The 18,740-nt window shown below is 35.7% G+C and overlaps 1 protein-coding gene across 1 annotated transcript in view; it reads left to right on the forward strand.

Moving 5' to 3' along the window:
* Positions 1 to 18,740, forward strand: part of cfap61 (cilia and flagella associated protein 61) — a 39,424-nt gene that overhangs the window by 16,604 nt on the left and 4,080 nt on the right. Inside the window, exons 16-22 of the mRNA XM_027155360.2 lie at positions 4,598 to 4,725; positions 11,468 to 11,560; positions 11,855 to 12,023; positions 12,371 to 12,545; positions 14,673 to 14,965; positions 15,570 to 15,897; positions 17,487 to 17,572. Of these exons, the coding sequence (XP_027011161.1) occupies positions 4,598 to 4,725; positions 11,468 to 11,560; positions 11,855 to 12,023; positions 12,371 to 12,545; positions 14,673 to 14,965; positions 15,570 to 15,897; positions 17,487 to 17,572 (1,272 nt within the window). The remainder of the gene's footprint in view (positions 1 to 4,597; positions 4,726 to 11,467; positions 11,561 to 11,854; positions 12,024 to 12,370; positions 12,546 to 14,672; positions 14,966 to 15,569; positions 15,898 to 17,486; positions 17,573 to 18,740) is intronic.

The following is an 18,740-nucleotide window of genomic DNA, read 5'->3' on the forward strand; positions in this document are numbered from 1 at the left end:
GCTGTAACTGTCTGACCAATCACAGCACACACTGACCACAGTTCAGTCTCTGCTTCCCAAACCTGCTGAGATTTCACACATGGGAGCTCTCCCATATATCCAGCTATTAGGCACATTGATTTATTGAAGAAGTGTTTTGGATCGTTTCATCCTTCAGCTCTTCACACACAAAATCTAAATCAGATCCTTTGTAAAAAATGAAGTGTGTTCATGTTTTGTTTTGTATTCAATCCAGTCCTCCCAGTTTTATTAATTCATTTAGTTCAATATTTTAAATATACAGCACTTTTAACAGACATTGTCACAAAGCAGGAATATAAAAGGAATACAGGAATATAAAAAATTCAGAGTATAATTGATCATATTTTACATTTTATTGGAAATTAAATTTAAATTAGCATTAAAAATGCAATTAGCGTTTAGTTTAGAGTTTAAATAAATAAAAATAAATATTGCATCTTTATGGGAAATTTGAGATATATATTTATATATATATATCTCAAATTTCCCATATATATATATATATATATATATATATATATATATATATATATATATATATATATATATATATATATATATATATATATAACATTTTCAAATGTTATTACATTTTTTTGAAATTAAATTTAAATTACTATTAAATTTGCAATTAAATTTAGGTTGACATTGCTTATGTTTACTCTTTAAAAACTAAACATTTCACTAACTTAAATGAGCAGTAGATGATGTTTATAACTACAGTTATTAACAACTTATAATAATACATTTCATATACACTATGTTACATAACTTTGATTGGAGAAATGTTAGAAAATGTTAAAATCGTAAAATCAAGGACCATTGCTTATATGGTGCAGAATCTTGAACAAGAAGAATCAGAATCAGAATCTAGTACAAAGGCCAAGCTAATAAATATTTAAAGATGTAAACTATTAATGGAGAATTATATGTAATTATAATAAGCCAAAATATTTGGTCGTTCTGTTGATTTAAACTGATAAAATACTTTATTAATTCTCAAAGCAAAATTTGTTAAACGTTTAAAACATATATAATAAAATGTTATGGTGCAATAAAAGTGACCAATTGACCAAAATTTAATATTATGTATTACGTTAATTATAGTTAGGATTTTCAGTAGCTGTTATTGTTTAGTTCTAACTTACGGAAAACTATCACATTCTGCTAGACAGTTATTTATATTATGAATTTTTCATACCTGCTTATAAATGTACCCGGGAAGCCGTTTTGCCGGGGGTTATTTAATGGTGCAGGTTAATGGAGCAGATGGCCTCAGCAACAGATGGAAGTGGGAAATGTTTACTGCTGGTGTTTAACAGGTAAAGCAGTGTTCTTATCCATGCTGCATCAGCTGCCCCACCTGCACATGTTTACCTGCTATCCATGTATATATACACACACACACACACACACACACACACACACACACACACACACACACACACACACACACACACACACACACAGGTGTGTGAGTGTGTGTGTTTGTATACAAGGATTGCAGGTAAACATGCACATATATATGTATATACATAGATTGCAGGTAATACTTTTATTAAAATATTAAAATATTAAAATATTTTGGTTTATTATAATTACACACCTATTTGTATATGCGTGTGTGTGTGTGTGTGTGTGTGTGTGTGTGTGTGTGTGTGTGTGTGTGTGTGTGTGTGTGTGTGTGTGTGTGTGTGTGTGTGCGTGTGCATGTGTGACTATTGAGAGAGAGAAAGTGTGAGAGCGAGAGAGAGAGAGAGAAAGCGAGCGAGAGAGAGAAAGCGAGAGAGAGAGAAAGCGCGAGAGAGAGAGAGAGAGAGAGAGAGAGAGAGAGAGAGAGAGAGAGAGAGAGAGACAGTAATATATATGAATATAAATGATCTCCCAGCTTTAATGGCCTGCAAAGTGAGTGGAATATTGTTAGAAATGCAATCACCAATGAGGCGTGCAGTTTATTCAAAAATTAATTATAGATTATGGTTTTAAAGGCAGATTTGATTTCACTTTGAATTAAATTTCACTTCGCAGGTTGCATAAAAAATTATTTTTCATAAAAGAAATTTTCTACATGGAAATGTAAAAGCATAACCTCCTGCATTTTGCTATTACTCTGCAGTCATCAGACATAGACCTGAGGTTTGAAGGCAGAATTGCAAGAATGTTCTGATCAGATTTCTATTCATTTGATTTTTAGATTTTCATTCTTTATGTCTCGTCCAAGCATGTGAAGCACGTGATGTTAAAATGGTGGACTTAATCTTTCCTTACCTTCTAGCAGCATGAACATCACAGGTTTACTGCTAAATTAAAAAAGCAAGCTTTAGAAGCTAAACAAATATACGTGTGTACTTTTCTGTTGTTTGGACTAAATTTCCTTTTAATAAAGAGTGTAGAGTGTAGTGATGGTTTTTCCAACATAATCATACATTCCAAAGTACAGTTATACAAGAACTCAGAGGCAGGTTATGACCAGGTGTGATATGTGTGTGCAATGACAAGGTGCATTAGCAGCTCCAAACAAGCTGCCACTGCTCTTCCACACTCTATCTCCATTAGAAAGCTCCATTTGGTAGCACAGCAACCATGGTGTCCAGGCAGCGGCCGAGATAAGAGCACGCCTGCTGGCTTAGCATTCAGTAAAGCCCTGCGTCCCACACGCACATGGATTAATCAGGTTTGAAACACCTGTTCACTTTCTTTGTCAACAGCAGATCGTGTTACGGTTTGCCATTATGCCCCACGTTGCTCCTGCATGTCCATGAGGGGACGAAGGGCAGACTGGTGCACCTGCTTCTCTCTGTACCTGTAGATCACGTACAGTTCCATGTCATGCAGGTTAAGTCAAGACAAATGACCTTTAAGGGATTTAAAACTTTAATTGTTATTATAATTGTTATAGCTGATAATCCACCAGTAGATGTTCAGGTAAATTTGGAAAGGCTTTACTTTTATTACCCTACAATTTGATAGATCATTTTTTATACGACTGCATGTGCTTTATTCCTCTGACACCACAGTGATTTGCCATCAGTTGCATTTTTAATATTTATTAATGAATGACCCCACATATTTTAATGGTGGGATATTGTAAAATAGATTTATTTGAGTTTTTATATTTGAATGGATTCCAAGCTACACAGATATACTGTCAAAAATCGGAAAAGTATGTCAGATGGAAGCTCTTTTTTACTTTTGCTGTGTTCCATCTTCTCTTTCTCTCTCTTATATACAATATATATTAATATATATTAATCAGTTTAATCTCAAATGTTTTACCTTTATTTTGGTATCAGAATGATATAAATACACCTTGTAGTTTTTGACACATACTCATTTTAATTTGAGCATGTCGTTTTCAAGCAAGAGGCTGAAAAATAGGTCTAGGGGTGAAGAGGTTAAACATTTCTAATTATATTTAATGATTATAATATATATATTTATTGTTATATACCATAGTTTTCCCAATCAGTTTATTATTACAGTAATACAACATTACAGTTAAACGCACAAATCTGATTGGACCTTGCGATTGGACCGGCATGGACATGGATACATTTTCAATAGTAATTTTCTTAAGCAATTTATTTTTTATTATCAGCTATTAATCTAAAACATATTAGCCTAAAACTAATAAGAAGTGACCTACATTGACCTACACTAAAAATAAAGACTTAAAATGGATTCAAAAATGTTAAAGGTGAAATTTTTTTTAGAGGAAATATTGTATAATATTGTATATATTGTAAAATATTGTATATATCATATGAATTGAGAAGGTTTGCAATGTTTTAAGCTTATAGATGATCAGGAAGATTAATTAATTAATGAATTATTTTTTCAGTTCTTTTTTCAAACCGCTTCAATTATTCATTTCAATAACCCTCGAAACTCACTCATTGATTATGGGATTTTACTCAGGAAAAAAGAGGCTCAAATGCTGAAGAGTGTGCAATCAGCTACATTGCATTATGTTGTGATGACAAATTGCGTCGCCTCTTTTAGTCCATTCTTTTCTCTGCACCCATGCTCAATCAGACAAGGTGTACTACAGGAGCAATCCATCAAATTATCCCTGCTTAAGGACCAGTTAGAGCTGGAGTTTAGAGATGGAAATGATTGGGAGGGTTTGATGGTTCGAGTGCCACTGGCTTATTGTACATGTTGAATCTTTACAGATGTTAGAAGAAAAGCAGAAAAAGGGAATAGTCGACATCAGAAAAGCATAACAATTTTCCTCCATTTATATTACAGCGTGGACCTTTGAAGCATTAGGGAATTTCAATTTATTACATTTGACAGCTTCTTACTTTTTGGTGTGTAAGTGCTTTGTGAAATGCACTGTATGGACCGGTCCATTCCATTAGACTATTATCATTAGAGACTGGGAAACTCTTGCAAAATATATGCAGGCAATCAATATAGCTTTTAAGAATGCTGTAATTTCCCTTAGCTGGATATTGTTGGTTAAGTGAAAGATGGTCCGTTGCGGCAATTTAGCTGGTCTTGTTATGCATATGTGCCTTAATAGCTGTCACACATGTAGGCTGCTTCTTACTCCCGTCTGTTTTTCCCCCAGGTCCCTTACGCACTGAATCATATTAACCGGAAGCTCACGCTGGAGCCCAAAGTTAACATCAATGCCAAGATTGTGGTGGTAGGAGCTTCAGACACCGGCTTGGCTTTTCTGGAAGCTCTCACATTCTGGTAAGGATGATTCATAATGAATCAGACAAAGCCTAATGACTGAGGCTCTTTAGTTCTACAGCAAATCAACAGTTATAGAAATTTACATAGAAAATCTAAATCCAAACCAGACATAAACACAGCAACAATTACGTGAAAAAATTAGGACACCCCATTAAATATTCAGTTATGTGATAGCTAGTGTTTTCCCCTTTGGCTGAAATAACCCCAATGAGATATTTCTTGTAGCCATCTACCAGTTTCTGACATTGACTGGAAAAAGTTTCCCCCACTCTTCAATGTAGAATTCTTTCAGCTGTGTGATGTTTGAGGGGTTTGCATGCAGAGTCTATTTTAAATCATCTCACAAGATCTCAATAGGATATAGATCTGGACTTTGACTTGACCATTCCAGAATTCTTTGTTGTTGGTTTTTTTTTTAACATTAAAGCGATTCCTTGGTGGATTTACTGTTATGTTTTAGGTCTTTGTCATGTTTTAAGGTCCAGTTCCAAACATGGTCTCACATGTTCCTTAAACACCTTCTGATACAATGTAGAAATTATAGTGGATGCTATGATGATGAGCTGGCCAGGCCCTGTTGCAGCAGAGCATCCCCAAACCATAACACTTCCACCTTCATGGTTCACAGTTTGTATCAGGTTCTTTTCCTGAAATGTTGTATTTGGTTTATGTAAAAGATGCCCTCTGTTAAGGTCTCCAAATAATTCAGTTTTAGACTCATCTGTCCAAAGCACATTATTCCAGAAGTCTTGGCCTTTGTCTCTGTGTTCTTGGCCACATGCTTTTCTTAAACAGCAATGGTTTGCTCCTTGCACACCTCCCATGATATTTAAAGTTGTCTGACTGTAGATTTATGCATTTTGACATCAACTGTAGTAAGAGCTTGCTCTAGTTCCTGATAGGTGATGTCAAGGTGATGATATTTCAGGAATTATGGAAACTTCTTTAAGCATCCTGTGGTCTGCTCTTGGGTTGAATTCACTTGGATGGCCTGACCTGGTCATGTTGGCAGTTTTAAATGTTCTCCACTTGTAAATGATTTTTGGCTAATTAAAAATACTTTTAAGATCATTTTATATCCCTTACCAGACTCTTAAGCATCAACAATCTTCTTTCTGAATGCCTCAGAGAGATCTTTGGATCCCACCATGGTGATACCTCTCACTTCAACAATTAAGAGCAAACCAAACTAAATTTCTGAGGTTTAAATAAGGCAAACCTTCTTCAAAATGCTCTAACAATGGTCGAATAACTTGCACCTGCTGTGATACACCTGTGGGTGGTAATTTTATCCAATTTAAGTACAAATAAATGAGGGGGTCCTTACTTTTTCCTCACAAGAAATTTGACTTTTTTTTTAAAATGACATTTATGGATAATTTAAAAAAAAAGACTTTTCTTTGGGAATATTTATTTAGTTATATTACTAGAATCTTCCAGTATTGTTATTAAAATGAAGATAAAATGCCCATATGTTTAACTGTTTAAAACAATACGACATGCTTTCATGGGGTGTCCTAATTTATTTATATGACTGTATATACAGTACTATACAAAACTCTAGTTTTCAATATACTTCATTTTCTAAAAGTGTTAATTAATACAAATCAGCTGTATTTTGCTGTTTTCTGATAAGATACATGTTTAATAGACAACAGTGTCAAATACTTCATCATTAAGTCTACGTAGGACCCGAACAGCTCAAAAGTGCATTGTAGCATGTCTGTGTTACATTGTGCTTTTTGATACACTAATGTCATAAAGATGTCATAAACTTATTGAAATCAGGCTGTATTTCCTTTCTATTTTTTCTTCTTGAGGTCACTTTAAGCAGATGTTCCACTTCAGTCAAAAAGAAACAAACATTGCTAAAGCAATCAAGAGCATTCATTATTTTCATCAGAATGTCAACAGCAAGTTTTTTTTTTGTGTGAGAGGAGAGAAAACAGCATAGCATGTCATCTTTGGGGTGATTATAATTAGTGGAAGTGACTACAGGGATTTGGGACAGACGTTGATTGCCTGAAATATGAGCTTAGAGGCTTATAAGCTAATACTCATCTCAACATGGCTTTTTCACCAAGGCAATTAGTGCTCCTGTCATCCTCTGAGATTGAGTTGTATATGTACTTCAAAGCCAGTGATTGTGTGCTCAAAGCTTGTGATTAATTTCTTTCACAGCTTTGACTGTTTGTATTGCAAAGCATTGACAAGGTATGCTGTGTATCGTCTATTTATTGAAAGATTCCAATCTAGGGACATTTTCATAGGAGAGTCATATAAATGCTTCATGTTTGCACACAACGTTCAGCCAAACAAAAGGTGCATTTTAGAGCCGTTATCATTTCCGCAAAAGCAGATAACTACCTGGCAACCAGAGGTCAGCTTGAACGTGTGTGTTTCTATATGTGTGTGTGTGTGTTCTCATGTAAACTCTAGCGGCATTGGCAGGCTCAGTGGGCATGCAGCTGCTCGAGGTTGGCAGCTTTCGCACGGGCGCTAGCCCTTTAATTAGCTGCTCCACTGTTCTCCTGTCAGGCGATCGGTGTTTGCTGTCACTAATAACTTGACTAATGAGGCAGTTAGTGTCCACTAAAAGTGATGGCGGCTCGGGACGTGTAAGCGACGGGGTGGCCGAGCTCTTATCTCCTAAACCCAAAGCTCCATCCCCCTCACTCCCCCTTGTCCCCTCCTCTCCATCAGTCACTATGAAGGGGTCATGAGCAGTAGCAGCAGGGACAGATAAAGATTCATGGGTTCCCCTGCTTGTCCTCTGAGCCCCGGAGGTCTGAGCTTGGCCACAATGGTGGCCTGTGTGTCACTGATAAGATTGGAAAAAAAAAAACCACAGGATGGTATTGTGCCAAAGAGCAGTGACTGTAATGCTTCAGCTCTTTAGCTTTACAGCCAGGACGGAGATTATCACAGAAAAGAAACTGATTATTTTTGGAAGTTAAACTTTTGGTGTTTTTTTTTTTTATTTCTGCTATTAAAGGAGTATTGACACATAAAAATGATACAAATGATCATTTTATTATGATACTAAAAATAGAACCACCTAATTGGCAAAGAAGGCTTTCAGTCATCCAAAACTATTGAAATGTCAAGCTTTATGTCACATTTTATATTTCATTCTGATTTTTTTTTACTTAGGTTTCTTGTAACCTTTATTAACCACTTGTGGGGTCTGGAGCACAAAGGGGGGGGTTTCACCTTGGGACACCTTTCTAGTTCAGGGACCCTTGTACACAAATTTACATACTCTCATTCAATAGAGCAACCAGTTCAAATGTTTTTGTCGACACTTGGAGGAAACAGAACATGCTCAGGATCAGTCTCAGGATTTTGAGGCTGTGAGACAGGAACACAACCTGCTGCACCATTGTGCCTCCTGCATGGAGAAACATTGACCTTGACCTTTCCTGACTTTGGCATACATTCTTTATTCTTAGTTTTTGTTTTCTTTTTAGAACAAATTTTTAATTCACTTTTAAAAAAAAATGGGAGACGTTTTCAGAAACATGGCTTTTGTTTTCTTCTTTTAATCATTTGTTTAATCGATGTGTAATTTGTTTAAGTGTGAGGAAAAATTGTAAATCAGGTGATTACTTAGGAAACTCAAGGCAATATTAAATTTTCTCTATTGTTCTTTAGATTTATTGGCATTTGAACTTGTTAGTCTTTGATGTTGGGTTTGCTAAATATGGTCTTGGTCTTGACCCATAGTATGCAACAACAACAACAACAACAACAACAACAACAACAACAACAACAATAATAATAATAATAATAATAATAATAATAATAATAATAATAATAATAATAATGATCTTTGACAAGAATGTTCTTTTACAAAACACAAAACATTGGCTCAGTTTTGGACTTCCTCCCTGTTAAAACCCACCCCTGACTCGATCTCAGCTAGTCCTGGTGTTTGTCATCAGCATTTAGAACACAGCCTTACTTTTACCTAACAGACCCATCACCAATTAGCATTAAACAGATAGCTGTCAGAAGTAGATCCATTGCAGTGGTGTCCGATCTTATCAGCAAAGGACTAGTGTGTACAGTATGTGGATGTTCATTTCACCAAAACAGTGATCGTCTATTTAAACAGATGGAACCAGGTGTAACTCCTGCTTGGTTGGATGTAAAACCTGAACCCTCACTTGTCCATTGCAAATGAGTCTTTTGTGTTTACAGCTGCACTTTATTCATTACAAAACGTTGTACTGGTCAGCGCTTCACTGTCTCTTGTCATTTATTATACGGTATTGTCTTGCACTGTTTGTTCACAGTGTTGTTGTTTCCTGTAGTTTTCTGTTTTATGTTGCACCGAAGTTATGGAGGAATCTTGTTTCATTTTACTCTGAACTGTACTGTACCAGTTGGACACAGTTGATATGACCATAGTTGTTGGCTTGACTTTAAGATTAGAAATCCTGGTCTACTGAAAGGAAAGTTAAAAGCTGACTTAGTTATCATAGACGCACATAAATAAGATTGAAATATAGTATAATTAACAGAATACCATGTAATCTCATTTTCTGAGCAGTTCATGCTGCACTCAGTAAATTACATGTTAATAAAATAGGATTCACTGACGTCAAAAATATAATCTGTAAGTAACTAATCTGATTAAATTCCTTTTAATTATGGCCTTAGATGACAGGTACTTGAGTTTTGTAATTAAATGATATAATCCAGATTACCTGTAATCTATAACTCCCAAACACAGCTGGTACATTAACATCTATGGTTGTTTCTCCACATAAAAACAAAAACAAAAAAATTAAGTAAAATATACAGAGTGACAAGATATGAGAAGGGAGGAAAGTAAAAAGGAAATTGATATTTGAGTGAGAAATATATTTGATTAAATTAGATTTTTATATTTAGAAGCTTTGCAGAATGTAAAGTGACAGGATTTGTTCTTTCTAGTATAGAAAACATTAGGAAAGGTATGCAAGAAATAACAGAGGAAAGAATGGGCTAAGTGGTTCTCATTTTAATTAATGTTCAGCAATTTGTTGTAATTCGGTTATGTTACATTCCTTACCTGAGCCTGTGTAAGAAAAAAATTTAATTCAGTTCAAAACTATTCATGTACCTTTAGTCATAGTCTGGAGGCAAATGAAAAAAAGTGCAGTTTCAGTATAGGGGTGCTAAAAGTTTTAGTACCTTGTACAGGTGATAAAAAAAAAGTCCTTTATACAGTGGAAATGGTGTATATTTTGTGTATACATGATGTTGAGCGGACATGATGTGTGTGTGTGTGTGTGTGTGGGGGGGGGTGTTTAATTCTCCAGATAGGACAGAAAACATACTTACTCCTAGACAATAAACAGAACTGTTTAACATAATGCTTGGGTTTGTTTTTACTTTGAAGCACCAAAGTACAAAGCTTTGTAATGAACACGATCAGACATCAAAATGGCATCATGTATCTCCAGACACAATAACAGTATGTTTTGATGGACGTTGTCCCCATACATCAAATAACACTATAGTGCTGGTGTACTGTCTTTCTGTCTTTCCCAATCGCTTAGAAAGCATCTAATCCAGAGCAGAGGTCTGAGAGCAATGTGTTCCTGTGTCCAGATTTTGTGTCTCAGATCAACACTGACAATCTCCAGACCTGCAGAGCCGCACACACACACTGCGATAATGTCGCTCTTGAACACACAACAGGCCATTTACATGACAAGGGACCTTTTTACACTCCTGAGGGTAAACGCGGCCCTGGGGAGGGGGACTAAACACACAGCGGAGGGTAAAAAAAAAAGAGAAAACAAAGGAAGGGCTTTTACCGTGATGCTTGGTGAAGAAAGCACTTTAATGTATGCCAATGCTGCAAAGGGAAATGGAGGGATGTCAGTAGTGGACTGCATCTGCCCCTCTAGCATTCACTGAATAACCTCACACACCCGACAGCCTTTTGTTCCACCTCTAATGGTGTGCGGTTATCACCGCTGTCCTCATGCTCATGCCCCTGCTTTCAGTGGCATTCTTCATGGAAAAAAAAAACAGCAGAAAGGCTGATTACCGTAAATGGGCAAAATCCACTTTACAAATACATCTTCATTTAGGAGGCATCTATATGAAAGCATTGTATTCAGCAAAGCACAGTGCGGGGTCAGGCCTTCTTTTTTATTCTTTAATATTGAAAACAGATGGTATTTTAGTCCCAAAAATAGTTCTGCACTCTGTTGAAAATGCAAACAATGTTAAAAAGGCAATGCTTTACACTACAGGTCACATATTTATTTGGTTATTTTGTTTTGTTGTTAGTAAGTCAGCAATGAAGTCCAACTAATACGTTATGTGTTAATACGTTAAACAAAAACAAGACGATATGTGATTTTACTGTAAACCATTTCTTTTAGATTTTATAGTACATTTCTGATGATTAACTTGATTACAATCAGGTATTAGAAATGTTACAGGGAACAAAAATTAAAAAGACAAAAATAAAATTAGGTGATTTGAATAAAGTACAGTCTTGAATATAAAGATAGCTTAAGTTGCTAGTTAAAAGAATAGATACAAAAAAAATATTCTAAACAAATTCCCCATTACACCAATAATCACCCAGCCTCCATCGATGGCATACACTGTTTATCTCTTATTTATATGTTTACTTCATATTTTCCAGTGCAATTGTAGCTAGCAAATAATCAAATCTCTTTTCTTTAAATATCCGCCCCAAACCACATCTTACATATGTTCCTAATTGCAGCCCTCATCTGCAGTTCAACAACCTGACTCTCATCTCTCCTCATGGCTTACCTGAACACCACAGCACTGACAACATGAGCTTTCTATCTACGAGGTAAGCTTAATTAGCTAGAGCAGAATTACACAGGACATGCTTATCAAAAATCGCATGACTGCGATAGGATTTTTATTACTATTACATCTTATTGATGATGCGATTAGATGCAATTTTATATTTTATTAAATTTTTTAGGAGATAGTCATCAATTGGCCATGTTTAACGACATTTTATTAGTTTTCCATTTGTCCTATTGGATGTGATTATAGATACACTTTGTTTTGCCTGACTTATGAATTTGACTATTCATGCATGCTTGTAAATAAGTAGACTCTCTGATATCCTCTGCAGTCATTGCTACAGCAGTCGAGATCATGCTCAGCTGTCACTGCGCTCCTGGGTCAATGTGATAAAGGGCAAGATGACAGCTATAGACAGGAGAATAACATGTGTACAAGTCAACGGAGATCACCGCATTCCCTATGATCATCTCATCCTCTGCACTGGGCAGCAATACCAGGTAAGGAGAAAAGCAGACAATATGAGAAAATAGTACTCACACAGTTTTAACACAAATAGCAGATTGCATTAATACGTCAGTGTCCACAGAGAAGCAAATTAATTGTTCAAATCTGGTCATTGAAGGACAAATACATTTTGAGCCTAAATAATTTTTATGCCTTATATGTCCTTGTTAATATTTGATAAATTGTTAATATTTAATATAAAACTATAATTTCAGTGATCTGTACATTAAGCAGGATTTATTAAAAATACCTGAGCTTCATAAAATAGCTAACTGGGCTTGATTAATTAAACAAATTTAATTTCCAATTTATAGTGAATTTACTTATATATTTTTGTCAGATGCCTTGTCCTACTGGAGCAGACATCAGTACATGGTCCTCCACCAGCTTGGTGCCAGAGAAACACATCCACAGATACACTGGTCACATTCCCTCCAACCTCTTTACTCTGAATTACCAGCAGGACTGCACTCAGGCCTACCATTGGCTGATGGAGAACTTTCTTCAGCAAGAAGGTGAGTGTGCAGTCTGTGCCTTCATGTGTGGCAGAGTTTTTGTCTGACTCGTAATCCTAAGGTTGTGGGTTCGAGTCTCGGGCCGGCCACGACTGAGGTGCCCTTGAGCAAGGCACCGAACCCCCCAACTGCTCCCCAGGCGCCACAGCATAAATGGCTGCCCACTGCTCCGGGTGTGTGTTCACGGTGTGTGTGTGTTCACGGTGTGGGTGGGTTCACTGCTGTGTGTGTGCACTTTGGATGGGTCAAATGCAGAGAACGAATTCTGAGTATGGGTCACCGTACTTAGCCGTATGTCACGTCACTTATTCACTTTTTCAATCTGAAAATGTGACATTGTGTCAAGTAAAGACAAGACAAGTAAATTGTGCTTTTGATTTACCACATGCTCCATTCCACCTACATGGATTCCTGCTGTAACTGCCAGGCTGTAATGACAAGTTAATTAGTCAGAATGAAATCTTTCATCTGTCAGATGTGGGTTGGCCTCCTTCATCTATTTAGTGGATGATGTTAATATCAGGAGGGCTTTAGGATTAATCCTGCTCTCTAAAGGGAGCGAGGAGAAAGCCAGTGATACAAACAATGTCTGATTAGACCTATTATATTTACTAATTACAGGGTCCTCTAATAACCTGGGAAGTAGCACAAATATGAGTGAGTGCAAATGATGTCGTCCGAATGCATACAATATCAGCGTGACATAATGGAAGTTTACATTTGTGCTGTAGGACACTGACTTTAAATTAATTATTTGGAATTGGTTAATTAAATTTTATATTTAGATAGAAATGTATTTAATTGTATCACAGAGCACTGGAATGGTGCATTAATGATTTTATTTACGTTATCCTTAAGTGCCTGTGGGGGGAGTGGGGGCAATAGGACCCTTTAGTTGATGTTCTACTCTGTCACAGCCTCATTAGCACTCATAATCTATAGATAATAATAATAATAATAATAATAATAATAATAATAATAATAATAATAATAATAATAATAATATAATAATAATAATAATAATAATAATAATAATAATAATAATAAACCACTACTACATGCTGCCAACTGTACCACTAAACCGCAAGCATCCACACCATATGGTTCATATATATATATATATATAAAGACTTTTTCTCTACTCCAGTAAAATACAATTTTGATTAATATGGCAACGATTAAGTATTGGACAATATTGCTGAATCTCTGATCAGTATCTTAGCAAGTTTGCTGATAATCTGAAGTAGGCATACTGTTAATTATTGAAAGATAATGACGTAGAGATTGACTGTTGCAAATTTTACGCACCAGTTGAAAATATTAAAATGATTATGAAAATATATTTTTCAGAAATAACCTATATAATCAATTCTAATTGCTTTATTATCAGTTACACTTACTATTTATAATAATTGAATTTTAAATCAATGCATTAATCTGAATTGCCTCATTGTTATACCACCACTACTGCTAAACTAGCACTGTTTCAGCACCCTGGACAGAGATCCTGCACTCTTATTTATTTACGGTCTAAAGTCCACTCTGCTGTACAGTCCAGTAGAGAGAGCTGTTCTTACTTCAACAGATATTTCTAATTAATACAAAACTTTACTTAGCTCATAATAAAAACAAGCCAATGTGGCTCCCTAAAGGCAACCTTTGTGAGCAAACCTGATAGGCGAGAGCTATAGAGAGAGACATATCTGCATTTTACCTGTTGGAAATTTCTAAAATCAACATCTTAATTTTATTAGTACTTTTACTCTGAATGTAAATCATAAAGTAACCTGTAATTGTGAATGGTTAGGGTGTCTTCTACTACTGTGCTGTTGAATTCTAGAATCGGAAGGTGTGGATTAATTTTCTAAAACATTATATTATCGAGTTCTTATGTTCTTATTATCTTTCCTATAGCAATCCATTATTTTTATAGAAACAGTTCATTTTTAGAGACTTCTATGATGGAAGTTCTACATATCTAAAAGTAATAATAAATGGATTATAAAAACAAGTTATTAGAATAAAAAAAAACATGTTGTAGTGAAACCTTCTATGAAAAGAGATGCTGCTATGAATTGTTGGTTTGTGATAAAGATAAAGTTACGCTTGTACCTTTTCATTCTTAAGGTAACGCTGTAGTTTACGGGGACACCATTGATGTCTACACCTGTTTGGAGACACTGCTGAAATTGGGGGTAACAGGATCCCGCATCCATGTGGTGCACCAGAACCCAGCTGGATCTCCATCCTGTTTCCCAAACCTGACTGTGTATCAGGCAGTGAGGACAGCTCTGGAGGATCAGGATGTTTGGATCCATCACAACTGTCTGCTTGCTCAGATGAATGATGGACAGCACACTGAGCCACTCACATCTGTTTCATTTACCACAGATGGCCCACCCCTCAGACTGGAATGTGCGGTAAGTAATGTGCCCATTCATTCATTCATTCATTCATTCATTCATTCATTCATTCATTCTTTCTTTCTTTCTTTCTTTCTTTCTTTCTTTCTTTCTTTCTTTCTTTCTTTCTTTCTTTCTTTCTTTCTTTCTTTCTTTCTTTCTTTCTTTCTTTCTTTCTTTCTTTCTTTCTTTCTTTCTATTCTAATGTAATAACTGAACACTTACCAAAATTATTTTCATGAAAATGGTTGAAATGAATTTTAACATGATTATTGAAGAAGTTATGTCTCTGTTGAAAGTTTGTTATGTTTGGAGATGCATTAACTACCATTTTAAGTTGATTTTCTGAGCAACTCATCCAGATAATGAAAATCAGATGCATTTGTTTACACCTCTGCTAGACTGATATACTGTAGGTATAGAAAATATAGGCAGAATGTCACAAAACAGTTTGAATTTCTGGGTTGGCATACTCTACTACCACACTGTCAATCACACTGACAATTTGCAATCGTGGGCTGTTATGAATGCCATGCCACCCTGTGACACTACAAAAGCAGCGGGTATGGATAAAAATCTTTTTCCTTTAAATGTTTCTCATATTAAAACTTTTCCTTTTCAGGTCTTCTTTAACTTCTCCCATAAAGGTGTGGACTTTGACTCCTTTAAGGCCATAAATAATGACTATCTGTTGTTTGATGGCCGGTTGGTAATTGACTCAACATACCACACAAACGACTGCAAAATCCATGCTGCTGGACCTTTAACAAAGTTATCTCGCAGCCGCTATGCTGATCAATGGTCCCACTCGTTCTTTAACTCCAAGGAGGTGGGCCAGGAGCTGGCGTCCATGTTGCTGCACTTATTCGACCCAACACTGGAGCCACCAGCTAAACCTGCACCAGATGCTGGTCGTCTCATTCCCATCTACAAGCAGCCTAAGATAACAGGCAAGTCCTTTTGGGAGCCAGTTTTAGCCAATTGGACTATTAATATGTTGTTGTGGCAATCTGAAAAAGTGAAACCAGTCAAGAACCAGTCGACTTAAAAATGTAACGTGTACAAACAACATACGTGAAAAACATACAGTTTTTTTTATAATAATAATAATAATAATAATAATAATAATAATAATAATAATAATAATAATAATAATAATAATAATGCTTTTTTTTTACATCTGGGTTTATACTAGACTCAGATTTCCAGAACTTTCTGTCTATTTGCTTCTTTTTCCCCTCCCTTTTGTGGAATCGGAGAGTTATTCAGCTGATTATTTCTGTACAGAGTTGAGCTGTGAGCACAGACGATCCAGAGAAAACTGAATGTGGTACCATTGTGGTTAAAGTGTTGGGCTACTGATAAGAAGGTTGTGAATTCATATCCCAGGTCCACCAAGCTACTAATGCTGAGCCCTTAAGTAAGGCCCTTAACCCTCAATTGCTCAGTTGAATAAAAAAAACAGAGGAAAAAAAAACAGATTAAATGTAAGTCGCTCTGGATAAGGGTTCCTGCCAACAAGCTGTAAATGTAAACAAGGTCATTGGAAGAGGATTTACTGACAAAAGAAGCCCTCACATTTGTCAGGCATCAATAGGTGGAGTTTCTCTGAGTTATGCAGCCTGGGTTGTAAATGTATTATATTGTACTTATGGATCGTGGAATGTTATAAAAATTTGGTCTAGCAATGTATAATATAGATTTAAGTGCACTTACTTGTGTTAATTACTTTATCTAGGTGCATTTTCAGGTATTAATTGCTGTGCTATGTGTCTGATATACTTGTATCATCATTATATACTGTTACTGGAAAACAATGACAGGACACCAAATGGCATTGCATTTCTAACAGAAGTTGATTATTTTCCTTTAACAATACATCCCAAAGTATGTTATTCTTCTTATATCATAGCAAATCTGCAATGCTAGCATGTTTCTTTATTAACCATTTCCACATTACACAAGCAGTAACCTTTTTTTTTCTCTCCCTTGAAGTAAATAAGACAAAAGAATTTAGCGCATTGTGTTGCTGTGAAAGATGTCTATGCTGAAGTCATTCGCATCTGTAAAAATCTTAATTACATCTGTTACAAAGCACTGACACTGTAATGCTGACACCTTCCAAATTCATCTGTAAATCCTTCCAGAAAAAAATTACAATATATAATAAAGTGTTCAATAATATTGTTTGTTTATAGCTAGTAAAACAAGTGATAATCATTTCTTGTTTCTGGACAAGAATACTACAGCATTAATGTGACTATAAACTGATTAAAAACTATGATGTGATTTCTTTAACAAATGCACAAACCCACTTGCACTTTAGGACTGTACTGCACCATACCATCATTGATTATTTTCCTGTAAAAGCATTCCACATCATTGTTTATTCCTTGCTCTTAACAGTATCATTATCCTTAACTTACCATCCCTCATGTTAGACCCCGTGTGCCTGGGTATCCTTCATAACAGCTTTAAAATGTGTCACAAAATGAAATACAGTTCATTTACCTTCTCTCATTGTGCTTTTTATGTACAGGTGCAAAGCTACCAGGTGGATACCATTATCTCCATGTCACAAAACCTTCAGGCTACACCTTATCTCCATCACTCAGCAGCGCTACGGTATGTTTCATTATCAGGATAAGTGGATACGGAGCTGTGTATCCTGCAGACGTCTTTAACAATAACCTTTAATCCCGTTATACATACCCTGTGCTCAAATGACCTTTTGCAGTGTTTGTTTTGTTTGTAGTTCTTCTTTTGTGGCCGTTTAATAACCGCTGCTGGTGCTTCTGTGTGTTCGCATGTGGGTTTAGTGTATTTAATTCTGATGGGAAACACTAGCCGTAATAATATATATCAAGTGTCTAAAAATATGTAGTTTTTATTTAAATGCAGATTAGTATAAGTATGGTATACTTAGTATATTAGTATAAGATTAGAGTATAATTACAAGTATTATTAATCTAATTACATTTTTCATATAGTGCCTTTAACAATACACCTTGTTGTAAAGCAGCTTTATAAAAATTATATAGTTAATGACTATAATGATGGTTAGCAATTTTGGGAGACTGAATTTTGGCTACTATATAATTTTGGCTACGGGTTTTCAGCTTCTCTGTCTAATTCTGGTTTTCCTCCCAGTACTCCAGTCTCCTCCCTGAGACCATGTGCAAGACATACGTGTTATCTGCTGTTTTACATTTCCAAATTGTCTATAGTGTTTAGATGGGTGTGTGAGTGTTAGTGTGTGCACAATTGTGTCCTGCGGTGTCACATCTTGTGCGCTGAGTCCCCTAGGACAGACTCCAAGTTCCCTGTGTACGATACGTGGGATAGAAAATGGATAGAAAACAATTATATGTCTAAAAAATAATATTTTGGTGAAAACTGTTAGAACTGTTTGGGTGTTTGAAGTTCTGTCATTTTGGGGAGTGAGAAATGAACACAGACAGGAATAAAAGTTGTGTGTAGGAATCGAAAGAAAAGTCTGTCATGAATCCAGAGCTGCATAAAAAAATAACCAGCACCTTCTGTATGATGAATATCAATGTTCTGGAGCAAACATGTTGCCTAGCAACGTGTGAAACTTTCAAGTCAACTGCACCAACATTATTTAACCAAGCTCACCTCGACCACTATGCTATCTGAATCAGACTGATATGTGAAGAATATTTTTAAACATTCATGCGTTAAAATTTGTGCTTTAGATGACTTAAATGTACTGCGCTCATGACACTTCAACTGTTTTCCTCTATGTAGTAAAGAGGTATACAATGTAAGAATT

Source organism: Tachysurus fulvidraco, chromosome 16 (genome assembly GCF_022655615.1).
Source record: "Tachysurus fulvidraco isolate hzauxx_2018 chromosome 16, HZAU_PFXX_2.0, whole genome shotgun sequence".
In the NCBI taxonomy this organism is placed as follows: Eukaryota; Metazoa; Chordata; class Actinopteri; order Siluriformes; family Bagridae; genus Tachysurus; species Tachysurus fulvidraco.